Genomic DNA, 16,873 nt, shown 5'->3' with positions numbered 1-16,873 from the left:
GTTCCAAGTTACCTAGAACCTGCAGATCTGCTTTGGTGGAAGGGATTTCTTTCATGAGGATCTCCCTACATGGATAAAAGTATGCATCTGGCAAAAGAAATGAAAAAGCCCCCATTGTTAGCAGATTCCATGATGATTTGCTCATTTTCTCTGTCTTCTTTGTCAAATCCTAACTTATAATGTTGTGCAGTCACATCCAATTCTTTGTAACTCCAAGGTCTATATAGTATGCCAAAAGTTCCCATGGGGTTTTTTGGGGCAAAGATACTGGAATTTGCCTCTCTAGTGATTTAAGACAAACAAAAGTTAAGTGATTTGCCTGGAGTCACATGGCTAATAAATATCTGGGATCAGATTTGAACTCAGGTGTTCCTGAGGTCAAGCCCAGCACCTACCCACCTTGGTGTCAGAATTGGGATGTAAACTAGCTGCTTTTTAGTAGCCATCTGTCTTACTGATTATAGACTCTAGTTCAGTGCCTTCAAAGAAACTGAGTCACCTAGCTGAGAACACTTATATAAATAGCAGCAGAATGGTTCAGATAACTGGATTAGAGAGGAGTAATCAAGCTAAATGCAATATCACTGCCAGAAAAAAATAACTCAAAGTATTCACCCTATTGATAATGGAATCATCTTCCTACATGAATACATAGAATGTATATTCTTTGCCTGAATACATTGTCCCTGTGACATTATTAGATTATTAGAATGCAAGCTACCTGAGGACAAGAAACTATTTGTTGGGTTTGCCCTTGCATCTCTACTAGCTAGTGTAATGCCTCACATGCAATTGGTGTTCAAGAAGTGCTTGTTGCATGGAAGGATTGTATCTGATACCTTTAGCTATTGCTCACATCATGATTAGAGTCTTTAAGCAAAACCTCATCATTTACTTCCCAAGGAACAAAAGACCTGTGGAGTTTCTGAAAGCTTCAGATATTGCCAGTGGAAAGATGGTGTGAGAGCAGAGTTAACCTAGACTTTGTTTTGTTTTTTAGACTTTGTTATTTTTATGAAAAAGAATATCACAGATAGGAAGCAGGTATGTAGAGGAGGTGAATAAAATGTCAGAATTAGCCTTTATTATAAAGAACCTTGTGCCCTGTGCATCATACTCAGCATGGTGTTTTAGGACACATATATTTGAAGTAGATGGTGTATGGAGAGTTCAGCAAGGACCGGCACCTCTGGAGTGAGGGCTTGCTGAGTCCTTTTCAGGGCTGCTCATCCACATTTCTTGTCCATGACTCACCCAACAGTCATCTGTGACTCCAAGAAGCTGTATATTCACAATGGCCACATCCAGTAAAACAATGCCAGCAGATGGGCTAACCCAGGTTAAAACTAACTAACTTGTTGGGGAATTAGGAGGATGCCTACCCCAAGCATGTGAAGACTTCACCTGGTAGAATGGGTGGATGACAACAATGTGTTCCAATGGCCTGGAGGTGGCTGAGGCAGACACTGAAATGCCTAGAGCTTGGTTCAGACTGTGAATACACCCAGGTGATTCGCTACATCCCAGGCCATGGCCAGTCATCCCAACTTTTGTTTTGCCACTGGACTTGGATGACACTGCAAGAGAGGGTGAGGCTGATAACTTTGTGCAACTCTGCCTCACTTAAATCCAATTAATGTGCAAATCAAGATGTCATCCTGTGAGCTCACTGGTTCTTTTAAAAAAACAGTATATCTTGGGTAATATTTTCCCCAATGCTGAGACCCAGTTGCTAAACATTTAACAGGGGATGCCTGCCTGTAATCTTTGTTTTAATTTGAAAATGACTCTCAATATAATCAGTAATCCAATGCAAATGACAGTATGAAACAGTAGTACCATGTGGTGATGGATTTGGAAGCAAAGGGCCTGGATTCAAATCTCACTTCTATTCCATATTCCCTTTCTGACATTAGGAAAATTATTTACCCCACATGGGTCTTGGGTTTTTTCATTTGCAAAATGAAGATATTAGACCAGATGATGCCTGAGGTCTCTCTATATCTGTAATCCATGGTCCCTTATGTTACTTCTTACTTAGTCACTGGCAATGAAGTTGGAAATGAGAAGGCAGTGTCTAAAGCAATTGATTAGCTCATTCGCCAATGCTGCCAACAAAACACAGGCCTCAGGTGTTCCACAAAGAGGTAACTTGTTCTCCCTCAACAACCATCCAGAAGAAGAGGGGGATGGGAGTGGAAGGGAAATGTTGATTGGTTTATAGCTGACGATAAAGAGCAGCTGCAGCTGACTCTCAGAACATTTTAATAAGCTATTTTCCCCATAACCCTTTTATGGAAAGTGATTGGAGGTGTTCAGATGGAGAAGAGCATTTCTGTTGTGATGCAGAGTGTTCTAGTACTCATTATTATCCTTGCTCTGATTTAGCCTAGAGCTGAATAACTCATTTAAAAGCCCCTCATTTTTTCATGCTTGATTGTTACAAGGTGAATACCAACATATGCCAACACCCTGCTAGTTTAGACTGAATGGCACATTCATTCAGCACATCTTTTAGTCAATGGCTGGGGTCCTGAGAGAGGCCTGGCTGCTCTCAGAGGATAAAGCAATTGATTTGCTCATTCCCAAATGGGGGCAAATATTAAGATATATAACATAAATATCTTATAATATGGACTAACTGGATCTCTAGGGCTTTGGGGCTTTTGGTAACAGCTTCCTTCACAACTCCTACTTCAGTGTATCTTCTTTTTAAGCTAGGAGTTGAGGATGAAAGGGGAGCAGAAGGAGAGGCTTGAGGTAGCTGAGTGCTTTTTTTGTATGCCCAGCTCTTAGCACAATGCCTGGCACATACTTGTTATTTCTTTTTCAGTCATCTACAACTCTTCATGACCCCATTTGGGGATTTCTTGGCAAAGATGCTGGAACTGTCTGTCATTTCCTTCTCTAGCTCATTTTATAGATGAGAAAACTGAGGCCTGCCATGTAATAGAACTTAATAAATGATTGCATCAAAGGATATGAGGGAAAATACTACAACATTCCAGAATTTTCTGTTCTTGCATAAGAAATGGGGGATCAGAACTAAAGCCATCCAAACAAGAACTAGATCCTAGTTGTTGGGTCTTACTCCTTTGCTTACTTCTCCTTGTCTTTAAGCTCTATATTCCTGCCAGGGAAGAGGAGTATATCACTAGCTTCTAAGGAAAAAGCCAAATTCTTTTGAGGTTTCTCTCATTTCACAAGGGAAGAAACTGAGTCACAGAGAGGTAAAGTGATATATTTAAGATTATTTATAAATTTTTATATTTATATTTATATAAATTATAAATATATATATACATATATATATAAAAGACATTTATAAATGGCAAAACAAGGATCCATATTCATGTCTCTGAGTGAAAATCCAGTTTGAATTCCACATATACCCAGCTCCTCTACTTCTTCAAGGCTGCTTGTTAATTGTTGTGAATCCCCTTTTTCCCTCTGAAGTAGCCTTGGATGTCCTTTGTGCAGATTTTAGGTGTATAAATATGTAGGGGATATAGAGAGAAGAGAAGGGGAGAAGAATGTATCATTTACCTTGGCTTCTGCATCTTTTTTAAAGGATAAACCCATGCCAAATCTCTTTAATGTTAAAGAATGGCCAAGGAAGATTGCATCCTTGGAATTACTGGTTCTTTTTTCCTCTTAAAGAAATTGATTTGTATCCACACATATCTGGGACCCTTGACTGATTGAAACCTTGGGTGGTGCTGCCAAGTGATTTCTGCAAATCAGTGTGCGTTAATTCATTTTGAAATGGTCAGAGAATCAAAATTTCTTTCATCACAAATATTTATTCTCTGTTCTGTTTTGCTAGCTCAGCATGACATAGCAGTAAAAATTCTGTTTTTCCCTCTTCTTTAAAAGCTAGCCCTAAATAATGTATGATTTCAACTGCCTGTGATTTGATGCTTTAGGAAGACCTCAGGATATAGCAAAAGTATAGATGACTTCAGCTAAAGGAAGCAGGGATCCCTGTTTTAGCCCAGGGCAAGAGGCAGATCTTTTCATATTACTTTATAAGTTTCCTAATAACCCACCAGTAAGACTTTTAACCAGATCGGAGCTGTTGTTGCCATTATCCTTGTTTTTTTAATGTAATTTTGTATTTTGGGAACCAATTCTTCCTTAGACAAGATATTGCTCATTTTAGCCTGAACTTGGTAGAAGTGAAGAAGGTGCTTCCATATTATGTGGAATAGGACAAATTTGGACTTTCCTTGTTTGAGAAATGGAAAGACTATTGGATTTGACTATCTGGATTTTAATCTTGGCTCTGCTTTTTCACTACCCAAGTGATACTTACTACCATGGACAAGGAACTTGACCTCTCTAGGCTTTAGTTTCTTCATCTATAAAATGGGTTGGAGATGGGGCTTGAATTGGGTTAGGTGATTTCTAAAGTCCCTTCCAGCTCTAAAACTATCATCCTATAATCTGTGAGTTAGAAATGAGGGGCTGAAATTTCTCTTTGCTTAGCAAAACTTTTCTTGAGAGATATTAGAAATGAACAGCAAATAAAATGTTCATAACACAAAGATTCAAATTTTTCCAGCCTTTAAGAGAGCCTGATTTAGGACTCTGCTGGAAAATGTTTAACAACCAGCTCTATAAAGGACAATGTGTTTACAACACACTTTTAGGTTTAATCTACATTATTAACATTTTCCCACCGCTTCCTTACATATAGATAACCAACAAAACAATAAATCAAACCTCAGTTTGTAGTTTGCTAATTCCCAAGGTGTAAATTCTCTCACTGAAAATATAACAGTCAACTTTCATGGCTCCAGAACACTCCTGGACTGATTTATGTAGAAGCTATGAGGGTCTACTAGTCCATGCTTTGTTAAACTAATTTGAATCACTTTATGAACTTGAGAAATTGCATTTATTTAAAGATGGTCTTGAACAAGGAGATCCCCCATAAAGATTGAGTAAATCAGTAATTATTAGACATTAAATGTGACTAGAAAATCATTTGGTGATAAACTTTTTTCCTTGGTACACAGGAAAATATATTCATCTGCCTAATTTAACCTAGGGGAGATTTTAAGGGAGAGGATCTGGGAAAACAGGAGCTTACTGGGAAAAGTCTGTATCCTTTAATAGGCAAAGTAATAAGATCAACCAATAAGCTTTTATTAAATGCCTACCATGTACTAGGCATTGGAAATATAGAGAAAAAAGAATTAAATGCTCTCTGATCTCAAGGAGTTTATAGTCCTTAAAGAAACCCCTAACTTCTGTCTTAGAATCAATATTGTGTATTGGTTCCAAGGCAGAAGAGTGGTCAGGGCTAGGCAGTGGGTCTGAGTGACTTGCCCAGGGTCACATGAGTTTATAGTTTCTTGAGAGAGACAATGTGCACACATAGAAGTATAGGCAAATAAATACATGGAAATTTGGTGTGGGGAAGGTACTTGCAGCTGAGGGGCTCAGGAGAGGCCTCAGTAAGAGAGGGCATTGAAACTGAGCTTTGATTTAAAAAAACATTAACAGGTCCCTGAGAATCAAGTCGAATAGTTAAGCAGGCTCATTGTCTGCCTTCTGCACCTCCTTCTTTTTGTGGCCTTCCCCCATCCCCAATCATGAATATATGACTTATTCTTTTCACTCTGGATCAATATTGCTACCATTTCCCCAATTAATGGAGATGATAGGATTAGGTGCATCAAGAGATTGGCTGAAAGATAGAGGCTATCTTATCTCACAGGAAGGATCTAGGCTTTGGAATATTCCAGGTCCTTAACAGAATCGTGGCATCCACACACCTGATGTCCTCAAATGAACCTGTACACATATAATGCCCCCATAATGCAATTTAGATGGGAAGATTTTCTTCCCTATAGTCCCATTTCTATAAAGCCTGGCATGACTTCTTAGTTTACATAAGAGTTCAGATGTGTTCTGTTTAATATCTATTCAACAGATGTTTGTTTTAGCCTTTATTATGGGTTCAGCACAACACTGGTTGCTCTGGGGAGATAGCAATGGAAAAAGAGTGATGTTATCCCTCCCCTCCATGGGCTTAGAGTTCTATTTTGACAAGACAGCAGTGCCTATGTGCTATTACTGCTGCAGAGATAATCTTCTGACTACCTTGCTCAAAAACTTTCAAATCCCTGCTGCCTACCAAATAAGAGACACTTCTTAACTGGACTTTATGGTCCCTCATAGTCTGGCTAAAATCTCTCTTTCTACTCTGACTTCATAGAATTCTTATTTGCATACTTTTCTAAAGCCAAACTGGACTACTTGTCTCTCCAGTCTCTCCCTTATTATTACTAAGTATTGGTTCCAAGGTCTCCAAGGCAAAAGAGCCACAAGGGTTAGGCAATGGGGGTTAAGTGACTTGCCCAGGGTCACACAGCTAGGAAAATCTGAATCCAAATTTGAACCCAAGTCCTCCCAGTTCCAGGCCTGGAGCTCCTAGCTGCTCTCCCCACTTTAAAAAAAATTTTTTCGTACTTTTAAGTGGAGTTTCAATGACTACTTGTCATTCAGAAAGAAATTTTTTAAATGTAGCTTTTCTAGAATGTTGTGACTCATCATTATTTTCTAGTATATTTCAGTTGGAAGACCTCATGGCACATGTGGCATAGAGGGCCAGCTTTGAAGGTGAGAAGGGCCTGGATACAAGTCTTATTTCTGATAGATTGTGTGACTCTGGATAAGTCATATAACCTCTCAGTGCCCTAGGCAACTCTCTGAGATTTAAAATTACAGATAAATTGTTGGTCTGAATTGGCAGAAGGAGTTTCTATACTGGGAGTTTACTACACAGATGAAATTACAGGTCCTGACCCCACACTCACCCCCCCCCAAAAAAAAATTGACCTTGTTTATATGTCGATCTACCCTGATAGATTGTAGATTTCTTAAATTGAAACTTGTAAATCTCAACTAAAATCTCACCTACAGGAAGCCTGTGCAGAAATAGTAGTTTTCCATATTTGTATCATTCAGTACCTTGTACATAATAGACATTAAATAACTATTTGGATTGAATTAAACTGAGGGTGATCAACAGAGTTGGGATGAATTTCTCAGAAGAGAGTCCTTAGGCTAGGATTTGAAAGAAGCAATGGATATCAATTAAGAGAAAAACAGAAATCATTGAATTTGGGAAGGAAAGAAGAAAATGGAATGAAGCAAAGAGTATCATAATAATGAATGAATGAACCTTTAACACAAAATATTTGATTTTGAGTCTGTTGACTTTCAAGTATGTTATATGTGATATGTTACATAGTTTTATTTTCTACAATGATAAACCAGGTATCTGAGACTCTGTTACTCTTTACTTTTGGCTAAGAAGCTGAGTGGAAGGGACAAGTTGGAGTATTTCTGGCTTTTTACTTTTGCAAAACTATTATCTTCCCAGTTTGGGCTCACTTGGAGTCAACCTGGATTCCTTATTATATTTCACCCCTTATATTTAAGCTTTTTCCAAGGCCTGTTGATTTCACTTTTGCTGCATCTTTTGAATATACCCCTTTTTCTCCTCTGGCTGCCATCACTCTATACCTGGTAGGTCTGCAGCCTCAAGACTTTTCTCTTTCCAACCCATCCTCTGGCCACCAAAATAGTTTTCTTGAAGTGCAGATCCAATCATGTCACTTGACCCCCTACTCCCAATGGAAAGCCCAGTGGCTTCCTATTAAATACTCATTTTGGCATTCAAAGACCTTCATGGTCTAGCCCCCTCCTATCTTTCAGTGTTTTAATATTTTACTCATCACTACATACTCTTACATTCAGTGACATTGGTCTCCTGACTATTCTATAAACAAGACACTCTTTTTCTCAGCTCTGGGTATTTCTTCTGGTTGTCCCCCATGTCTAGAACATTCTCCTTTCTTCAGACCAACTAATGTCCTACGTGGTTTCCTAAGTCCCAACTAAAATCCCACCTTCTACAGGAAACTTTTCTTAACCCTTCTTACTTCTAGTGCTCTTCCTCTCCTATTTATTTCACCTAATCTATTCATCCTGCATATTTGCTGCTTTGTCTACAGTTGTTTTCATGTTGTTTCCCTCAGACTGTGAGCAACTTGAGGGCAATGAGTACGTCTTGCCTCTTTTTTGTATCTCTAGCACCTAGCCCAGTGCCTGGAATATAGTAGGTACTTGATACGTATTTTGTGATTGATTGATTATGAACTGGTCTCAATTAACCATCCAGATGAAGCCTTTAGTCCAGGGTTTTAATAAAGTAGGCTAGTAAAAATAGATGGTACAAAATATTTCTCCTATCACCACTACCATCAAAATTGGTGCCTTAATCTTCCAAAAGTATATTTAGGGTATATGGGAAAATGAGTTCAAGATTAGAGGATATGAGGTAAACTCAACTCCTACAAGTCCTTTTTTCTGATCTTCCCAATATTACCTTTAGTTATGGTGTGTCTTTCTGTTTAGCTCCTTCTCAGGGCCTAAAGCTGCCTTTACTTCAGTAAATGTATTTTGTCCTTGTGGCTCCTGATGCCAGGGACACTGCCCCCAATCATTGCTATTCTGAGGATACTACTAGGATGCTGATGAGAAGTCTAAATCTTCCAACATTCTTAAAGCTCACATGATCATGTTCTGGTCAAGATAGAGGAGAAGATAGTAGTTTTTTTTTTTTCCTTCCTCCCTTCACCCAAGCCATTCCCTCTCAAGGGCTGACTATTTTGTTTTTTTTTTTTTTTTAGGGGAACCACAGGTTATGTGACAGGGTAAAAATGTATTTGATGAATTTCATAGCAATGTTCTCCCTTGACAAGATTATCAAGAATAGAGTATCTTATTAGCTACTTCAGTGTTGGGTAGAGTGATTAACTTAGTCCACTCCAATTCTTATGTGTAAAATGAGAGAGTTGAATTAAATGATCTTTTAAGTCCCTTCTGAATTAAAAGCTTATGATCCTTTGAATGCTAGGGTTTCCAATTTGTTATGGTTGTTTTAAAGAAGTAAACAGATGGAGGTAATAAGTATTCCTCTTCTTTTTTCTGGGTTCAGGTCCAACCAGAAAGATGCCCCCCAATTCCAGTGCCATGGACTTCTTCCAGCTCTTTGTCCCTGACAATGTTCTTAAAAACATGGTGGTGCAGACAAACATGTATGCCAAGAAGTACCAGGAGAGGTTTGGGAGTGATGGGGCCTGGACAGAGGTGACCCTGACTGAGATGAAGGCTTTCCTGGGCTACATGATCTCCACGAGCATCTATCACTGCGAATCTGTTCTCAGCATCTGGAGCAGCGGCTTCTACAGTAACAAAAGCATTGCCCTCGTCATGAGCCAGTCCCGCTTTGAGAAGATCCTTAAGTACTTTCATGTGGTGGCTTTCCGATCCAGCCAGACAACACATGGCCTCTACAAGATCCAGCCCTTCCTAGATTCCCTACAGTATGGCTTTGACTCTGCTTTTAGGCCTTCCCAAACCCAGGTAAGTGGACCCCTTGCCTCAGAAACTCAGAAGATTTCCTAGCCTGCTGCTTCCTTTATAGTCCCATGCTCCCCCAACTTTGTGTAAAGTTTTTAGATTAGGCTGTGTTCAGTCTGTCCTGGAAGAAGCTCAGATGGTTGTGGCAGGTAGTGGTGAGGTGGACACAGCATTGGACATGGGGTCAGAGAGACCAGAGCCACAGCACTAATAAGAATCTAAGACAATATTAGAACTCTGGTTATTCTAACTTGAAATCCAGCACTCAATTGACTGTGCCACTTGGTTGCTTCTCAGAATAGAAATCTCCTACTAACAGACCACAACTCCTAGGGAGCTTCCTAAGGCACATAGGAGTCAAGTGACTTGTCCTAGGTCACACAGTCAGTAAGTTTCAAAGATACCATTTGAACCCTGACTTTAAATCCATTACTCTATTTGCTATACCATGCTGTCTTATTCTGAAAGCAATAAAAAAATTTTTTTAAATTATTTATATTCAACTTTGGAATTCACTGTGACTTATTTTGCAGAGCAGGTGATAGGGAACAGCAGACTTACCTTCCTAATTATGTTTTTCTCAGTCTAAATTTAGCATTGTTTTGCATTCTTTGAGCACACACCAACTTGCCATTTGGGGATGACAACTCAGAAACTTCTGGGATTGAAGAGGGAAGTCATATTTGGATTAGAAATATACTTTAAAAAGTGACTAAGAGTTGAGTATATGATGTATTTGCCCAGGGCCACAAGCAGAAAACAATGAATCTGGTAGTCACAGTTCACATCATATAAATGCTAACAAGTACACATGGGAACACAGGGTTGATTCAGAAACACTCTTCTGTTTTCCAACTCTGTCTTTTCACTGGAAGACCTTCATATGCAAAATCCTTTCCCTCTCACCTCCACTTCCTGACTTCCCTGGCTTCTTTAAGCCTCAGCTCAAATCCCATCTTCTATAAGAGACCTTTCCCAGCATCTCTCTTCCCCTTCTCCCCAACCTCACAGCTAGGGCCTTGCCTCTGAGATTATTGTTATTGTTATTTAGTTGTTTCAGTCATGTCTGACTCTTCATGACCCCATTTGGGGTTTTCTTACAAACATATGAGAGTGGTTTGTCTTTTTCTTCTCCAGATCATTTTTTTTTTACAGATGAGAAAACTGAGGCCAACAGGATTAAATGACTTGCCCATAGTCACACAGTTAGTAAGTATCTGAGGCCAGATTTAAATTCAGAAAAATGAATCATCTTTACTACAGGCCTGGCAGTCTACCCATTGTACTACCTAGCCGCCTTTGCCTCTAAGATTATCTTCCAATTATTATAAGAAGACAGACAGCTCCCATTACATGGTTTTATCATGTATATAGGTAGTTGTTTGCATGTTCTTTCCCTCATTAGAATAGAATGTATGTATGTATACAAATATATGTATAATAAATGAATATGTAAGAAGAAATTAGACAGCTCCCATTACATGGTTCTATTTCATACATATGTAATTGTTTGCATGTTCTTTCCTTCATTAATATAAGTTTCTTGAGGACAGAGACCCATTTTTGTCTTTCTTTATAACCCCAGTGCTTAATAAATTACCTGATATTACTAAGCACTTAATGACTGGTTGACACATTTTAAATTCAGTGCCTACCTTACAGAGATCTTTTTGTTGTGAGTTTGCATTTGGGATTCTTCTCCTTAGTATAGACCAGCTGTTACTGCTATTGATCATACTGCAAGGGCAAAACAATAGATGGCATAATGAGTTGGATTTTTGGTGTATGTCTTCAGTTATCAGAAAATCAGGATTGGAAAAGAGGGAGCTCATTCATCCCGCTGCCTCAAGGCAAGATAGATACTTAGCATCCTAGGAATCAAGCTGTTTATTTTCTTTTTACTTATCCAGAGAGTATATGATACAGAGTCTCTTGATGATGCTTCCCACTGTTTAGAGTTAGGAAATTTTTGTTTAATTAAAAGCCCGTTCTCCCTTATTTTGCCTTTGTTTTGATGGGAACAGGAAATACAGGTCAAGATGGAAACTAACATCACTTGGGATCTTTTAGCTTTTCTTTTATAAAGCATATTTATTGATCAATTAAGTTTTATTATGCACATACTTGTGCTAAGTTCTAGGGATATAAAGAAAAATATGAAACAATCCTCATCCTCTAGGAGTTTACATTCTACTTGAATTTAAATTATATTTGGTGTTCTCTTCTTAGCCTGTGTAATTTCTCTATTCTCTAATGCTTTACTTTGAATGATCTGTGATTTCTTTATCAATGTGGATACTTTGTTCACTTAGTACAAATCACCAATTTTGGAGTGTTTAGGAAGGCCTCTCAATCTTTTATGAGTTGTCCTGGTCCAAAAGTTCATTGATTCATAACCATTCTTCTGGTGATGAGCCTCTCTGCACTTATCCACTCCTAGGGCATTTGATATGTAGACCTGTTTCAGCTTGTTTGGACCTATTAGGACTTGTGCTCTGCTAGTACTGCCTCTGAGAACCAAAGGCCACCTCCTCTATTGGGCATGTTTAAGACACAATGGAATTCATAAGCCTTCAAGGACTTAGTAGTATTTGTTCTTACTGACATTTATTTGTAGCCAGCTATTACTGCTAGTGTTAGGAGAGAGAGCATTCCTTGCTTTTTCTTCCTGGAAATCCAAAGGGAAGAAAATTCTAGAAAAGAGTCCCATCAGAGAAAGGCCCCAGAAAGACTCTTTCTTCTTGACTCCTTTATAAACCATAGAGTGGGCGGTTGCTCCTGACTTAAGCATTAGTCATTTTTGATATAATCATCCAGTCATGGGAACTAATCAGGCATTTCTGGGTCTTCTCAACTAGAGAACAGTGTCTCTTCAACAAAAGGTCCCAATCACTCCTGCTATACTATGATCTTGTGTAGTAGTTTTTGCAGAGCCCTAAGTGGCCATTTTGATGTCAGGGACAGTTCAGTTGAATAAAATGGGCGAGATTTCTGGGTCTCCATCCCAGGGGTTCAGAGAGAATCGCCCAAGGTCATATAGCCAGTATGTGCCAGAAACAGGACTTAAACCCAGGTCTTACTAACTCTAAGGCCAACTCTTTATCCAAGATACAATATTGCCTTTTTGCTTACCTAATATTTATGAAGCTCAGTGATACCTGAATAGGTCAAGGATCAATAAAACATGGTCTTTGACCTTATGGGGTTTACAGTCTATTTCCTAGTAGTAACAAGTTCAAAACTCTGGACATGCTGTCTTCAGGAGAAGATGGCAGTGTTATGTTAGAGCCAGCCTAGGAAGGAATGTGATGAAGATTGTATGAGAGCATTCTCTATTTTGCCTTGGGTCCTTGGAGTGGATGTGTGTGTGTGCATGTGTGTGTGTGCACACATGTGTGTATATATGTGTGTGTGTTTTAGAGAGGAGGGAAGGGAAGAAACATTTGTTTATTTAATGTCTAGTATGCACCTTGCTAAGTACTTTAAAAACATTCTCTTAGGAAGAGTGGGAGAATAGTGTGCTGGGAAGTTGTTGGGTTTGTCTACTGTCTTTCATCTTCCTTTCTCATTCTGTATTTTTGTATGACTTTGAGGAAAAAATGTACTATGGAAAAGGAAATGTTTGACAAGTCATTCTTATTTAAATAAAAACAGTTCAGGTTGTCAAATGTTTCCTTTCTATTTGTATCGTCTATTTCTTTTTAAAAAATATATATTTTATTGTATCTTTTGTTTGCTCATCATCTATACTTTCCCTTTAATGCTCCCACTCCCCAGGATGCCTATTTCTGCCTTGTCTATAGTGTTATAGCCTTGATTTTTAGTGTTGTGTTGAAGAAGTTAGGTGATATAAACTCTACTTAACAGATGACGGAACTTCAACGAAGGCTGTTAAAGGACCCACCATGCAGACCACTGACAATTTTTCAATGAGGTTAACATTTCCTTAGGTTTTCAATATTGACATATGTATGTCAGCTCTGGGAAGTGTGAGGGAAGAAAGGAAGGAAAGGACATGAATCTTATTACCATGGAAAAATATTCTAAATAAATTTAAAGTAAATAAATAAAAGAATGAGCCTGGCATTTCTTAAACTACTAATATATGCAAAGAGCTGAAGAAAAAGTGATTAAAAAGAAAAAAAAGTGATTAAAAAGAAATGGCATCATAATAGTAGAATATAATATGAGGTATAATTGTTGTTTGGGTTTTTTTTTTTAATCCTTACTTTAGAAATAGAAACAACTTTAAGAGAGAAGGACTGGGGCTAGGCAAGTGGAGTTAAATGACTTGCCCAGGGTGACACAACTAGGAAGTGTCTTTGGCCAAATTTGAACCTAGTTCTCTTGACTGATGCTCATCTACTGTGCAACCTAATTGTCCCAATATATAATTAAATTAAATATTTGCAGATCTAGAGAAGAGTTGGAGAAAGGTAGAGCATCAGAAGAGACTTCACAGAAAAGGTAGAATCTGAGCTGAGCTTTGAAGGAAGATAAGGAGTTGGAAAGGCAGCCATCAGCTGAAGAGCAGAAGAGTGAAGGAATTCTAGTCATGGAGGATTATGTTAGTCATGGGGCTGAATCAGTGTGGAAAGGCATGATGGCATCTTAGATAGCTTATCTTGTCATTAGAAAGACACGACTAAAAGTCCTGCTGTTAGCACACACATAATTATACTACAAAAAAGAACAAGATAAATTCATAATAAAGATATAAAGAAAGTGCAACTTAAAGTTCAAAGAAGGATAATTTTTCACTTGCTAAGAAGAGGGAAGGAGTCAGGACTTCATGGAGAAGTTGTTACTTAAATTGCATCTCAAAGGATGAAAAACCAGTCTGGTTTTTGCATTATTTTCTCTTGCATATTTTCTCCATTAGATTGTAATCTCCTTGGGAGCAGGGAATGTCTTTTGTTTTTCATTGTATCCCTAGCCCTAAGCACTGTGCTTGGTGTACAGTAAGTAGGTAGGCACTTGAGAAATACTAGTTGACTAAGAATGGAGAAGAGTTTAAGATAGGGGTAAACTTAAGGCAAAAGAGGCTGGAACCAAAGAACCTTTTAGCACTCTCACACCAGTAAGCCTTGGGTAGTGGATGGAGAGCTCTTCTCACAGTCAAGAAGGCCTAAGTCCAGGTCTTGCCTCTCATATATGCTGGCCTAAGAGAGTTAATCATTCAGTGCAACCCTCTAAGACTATAAATTAAAGAATAGTTATTGACCCACATTGACAGAAAATGCCTTTAGCAGGCATTCCCTATATCAATGAAATCATAAGTCTAGTCCAAAAAGTAATAATACCATTCGAACTCTTTTTCCTTCCCCAATTAATTGGGAGTTGGCTATATTTACCCTACAAAATATAGGTCTTTCACATATGGAAACAAGCTCTTAAGTGTTTTAAGAATGAATTTGGCAATGCAGTATTTCCTTTCGTTTCTAGGAATAGTTATCTCTAATTCTTTCTTTTTTTTTCTTTTTAGCTTTCCTAAAAGGCTTCCCTGGAGCCAAGATTAGAGAAGAGAGGGGGGTTTTATATGCTTCTCCTTTGGAGACAGTCAGAAGTTCTCTTCCTTCTTGATTGTCTGACAGTCTTTTATATGCTTCTGTGTTAATTCAAATTTAAGTGAAAGTTGAGCAGAATTAGATCCTGGTTCTAATTGCATTGAATAATGCCAAGGATGACCACAGCTGTGGTCCTCTCAATATCAATAATGCTTCACTATTTAGGGCCCAGCCTAGTATTCTTCTCATCCACAAAATAAAGGGTCAAAACTAAATAATCCAACATTCTTTCCAGCTTAAGAATTTTATAATTCTATTAATTCACACCTATTTTTATTACAAAAATTTACAAAGCAACATATAGGGTGCTCTTATATGTCCCCAAGTAGATTGTGAAGTCCTTGTCATCTTCTTTATTTGTGCAGTTCTTCATCCCTTTGGATCATATGTATGAATAAATTGGGCAGTTAGGTGGCATATGACCAAAAGTGCACTTCTGGGCCTGGAGTCAGGAAGATTCATCTTCCTGAATTCAAATCTGGCCTCAGACACTTATGGACGATGTAAACATGGACAGGTCATTTAACCCTGTTTGTCTCAGTTTCCTCATCTATAAAATGGACTGGAGAAAAAAATGGTAAACCAGCTTCTGCCAAATAGGTCAGGAGGAGTTGGACACAAGTGAAAAACTGAACAATTAATAAATTGCCTACCCATTGGTAGACTGTTAGGAATCTTGCAGGGACTATTAATTCCTCTTCTGGCAGTTGCTGGAGTATTCATAAAGCTAGCTGAAGAGATGAAACTGTGTTTAATTATTTTCTTTTAATGTCAAAATTTTAAATACCTTTCACTTTCAAATACTGAATCCATACCATGTCAACTTTGGACAGAATCCAAGGTTGCCCAGTTCATTTCTGGACATTTGTGTTGAGACGTTGTTACCTCCTACGTTGGGACAAAATCTGCCTCTATGTAGCTTTTATCCATTAAATCTGCCTCTCAGACTCAAGCAAAATAAATATAATCCCTTTTCCAACAACACTTCAGTTATGGAAAGGGAAAAAATTACCTTTCCACTTTCAAAACTGGAAGCAGAGGAGGAAAGATTCATGAGGCAGAAATAAAACAGAAAAAAATAGGTCCTTTTTTTTTTTTAGTTTCCCACTCACTCTGCAAACGTGTACACATTGTGTACTCATGAAATGTAGTAGATCAACAGGGAAAAGTTGGTGGATCTCAGTCCAGAATGGGAAGAAAGTGATCTTCCTGGCATTTAAAGTTTTAGGACAATCTGTGGGAACATATTGAACTGTGGCTGCTTTTAGTAATGAGCCATTAAAAATTCATTAAATGATTATAGAAAGGAAAAAATCATTATAGGTCAGTACTTGCTGACTCCCAATCTTTGATGTAACATGGATTAAATATAAATATGTGTCTGATTATGTGTTTAATGCAAATGGATTATAGGTACATTCTCTTTTTGAAGATGAAAGTGAATAGGTTCATTTAGTGTGGCCTCAAAGGAGGAAGATGATTCATTCCTGTAGAAAGCATAATTGGACAGTGAATACTTTAGAACCTTGTGATATATTTTTAAAAACTTTTTGCTCACTCTCAGAACTTATCATTCCCTGCTTCTTAGCACTCACCAACCAATGGATCACTCTGTGTGTAACTTGTCCATTTTGTTTGAGTGGTTCCAAATGGGGCTATAAATGGTTTATGAGTCAGGAAGGGCTGAAGAGTATGTGAAGGTAGGTGTGAGAGAAGCTAGCTGGGTGCTGTCAGGCTATACCAGGGCTTGCTATTCCCTTGCCTTTTGCAAATATGGAATGAAAAAGAAGGTCTTGAATATAGTTTATGTGAAAAGGACTCGTGATGGCTTAGCTAAGTACAAGGGCCTATAGTGTCAGTGGGGC

General features: G+C 38.3%; 1 protein-coding gene across 1 annotated transcript in view; it reads left to right on the top strand.

Moving 5' to 3' along the window:
* PGBD5 (piggyBac transposable element derived 5) overlaps positions 1–16,873 on the top strand; it is a 166,672-nt gene that overhangs the window by 90,972 nt on the left and 58,827 nt on the right. The window contains exon 2 of the mRNA XM_056816139.1: positions 9,017–9,444. Coding sequence (XP_056672117.1) covers positions 9,017–9,444 — 428 coding nt within the window. The remainder of the gene's footprint in view (positions 1–9,016; positions 9,445–16,873) is intronic.

This window comes from Monodelphis domestica, chromosome 2, assembly GCF_027887165.1.
Source record: "Monodelphis domestica isolate mMonDom1 chromosome 2, mMonDom1.pri, whole genome shotgun sequence".
NCBI classification, from domain to species: Eukaryota; Metazoa; Chordata; class Mammalia; order Didelphimorphia; family Didelphidae; genus Monodelphis; species Monodelphis domestica.
This window is presented reverse-complemented; position numbering and strand designations above follow the sequence as displayed.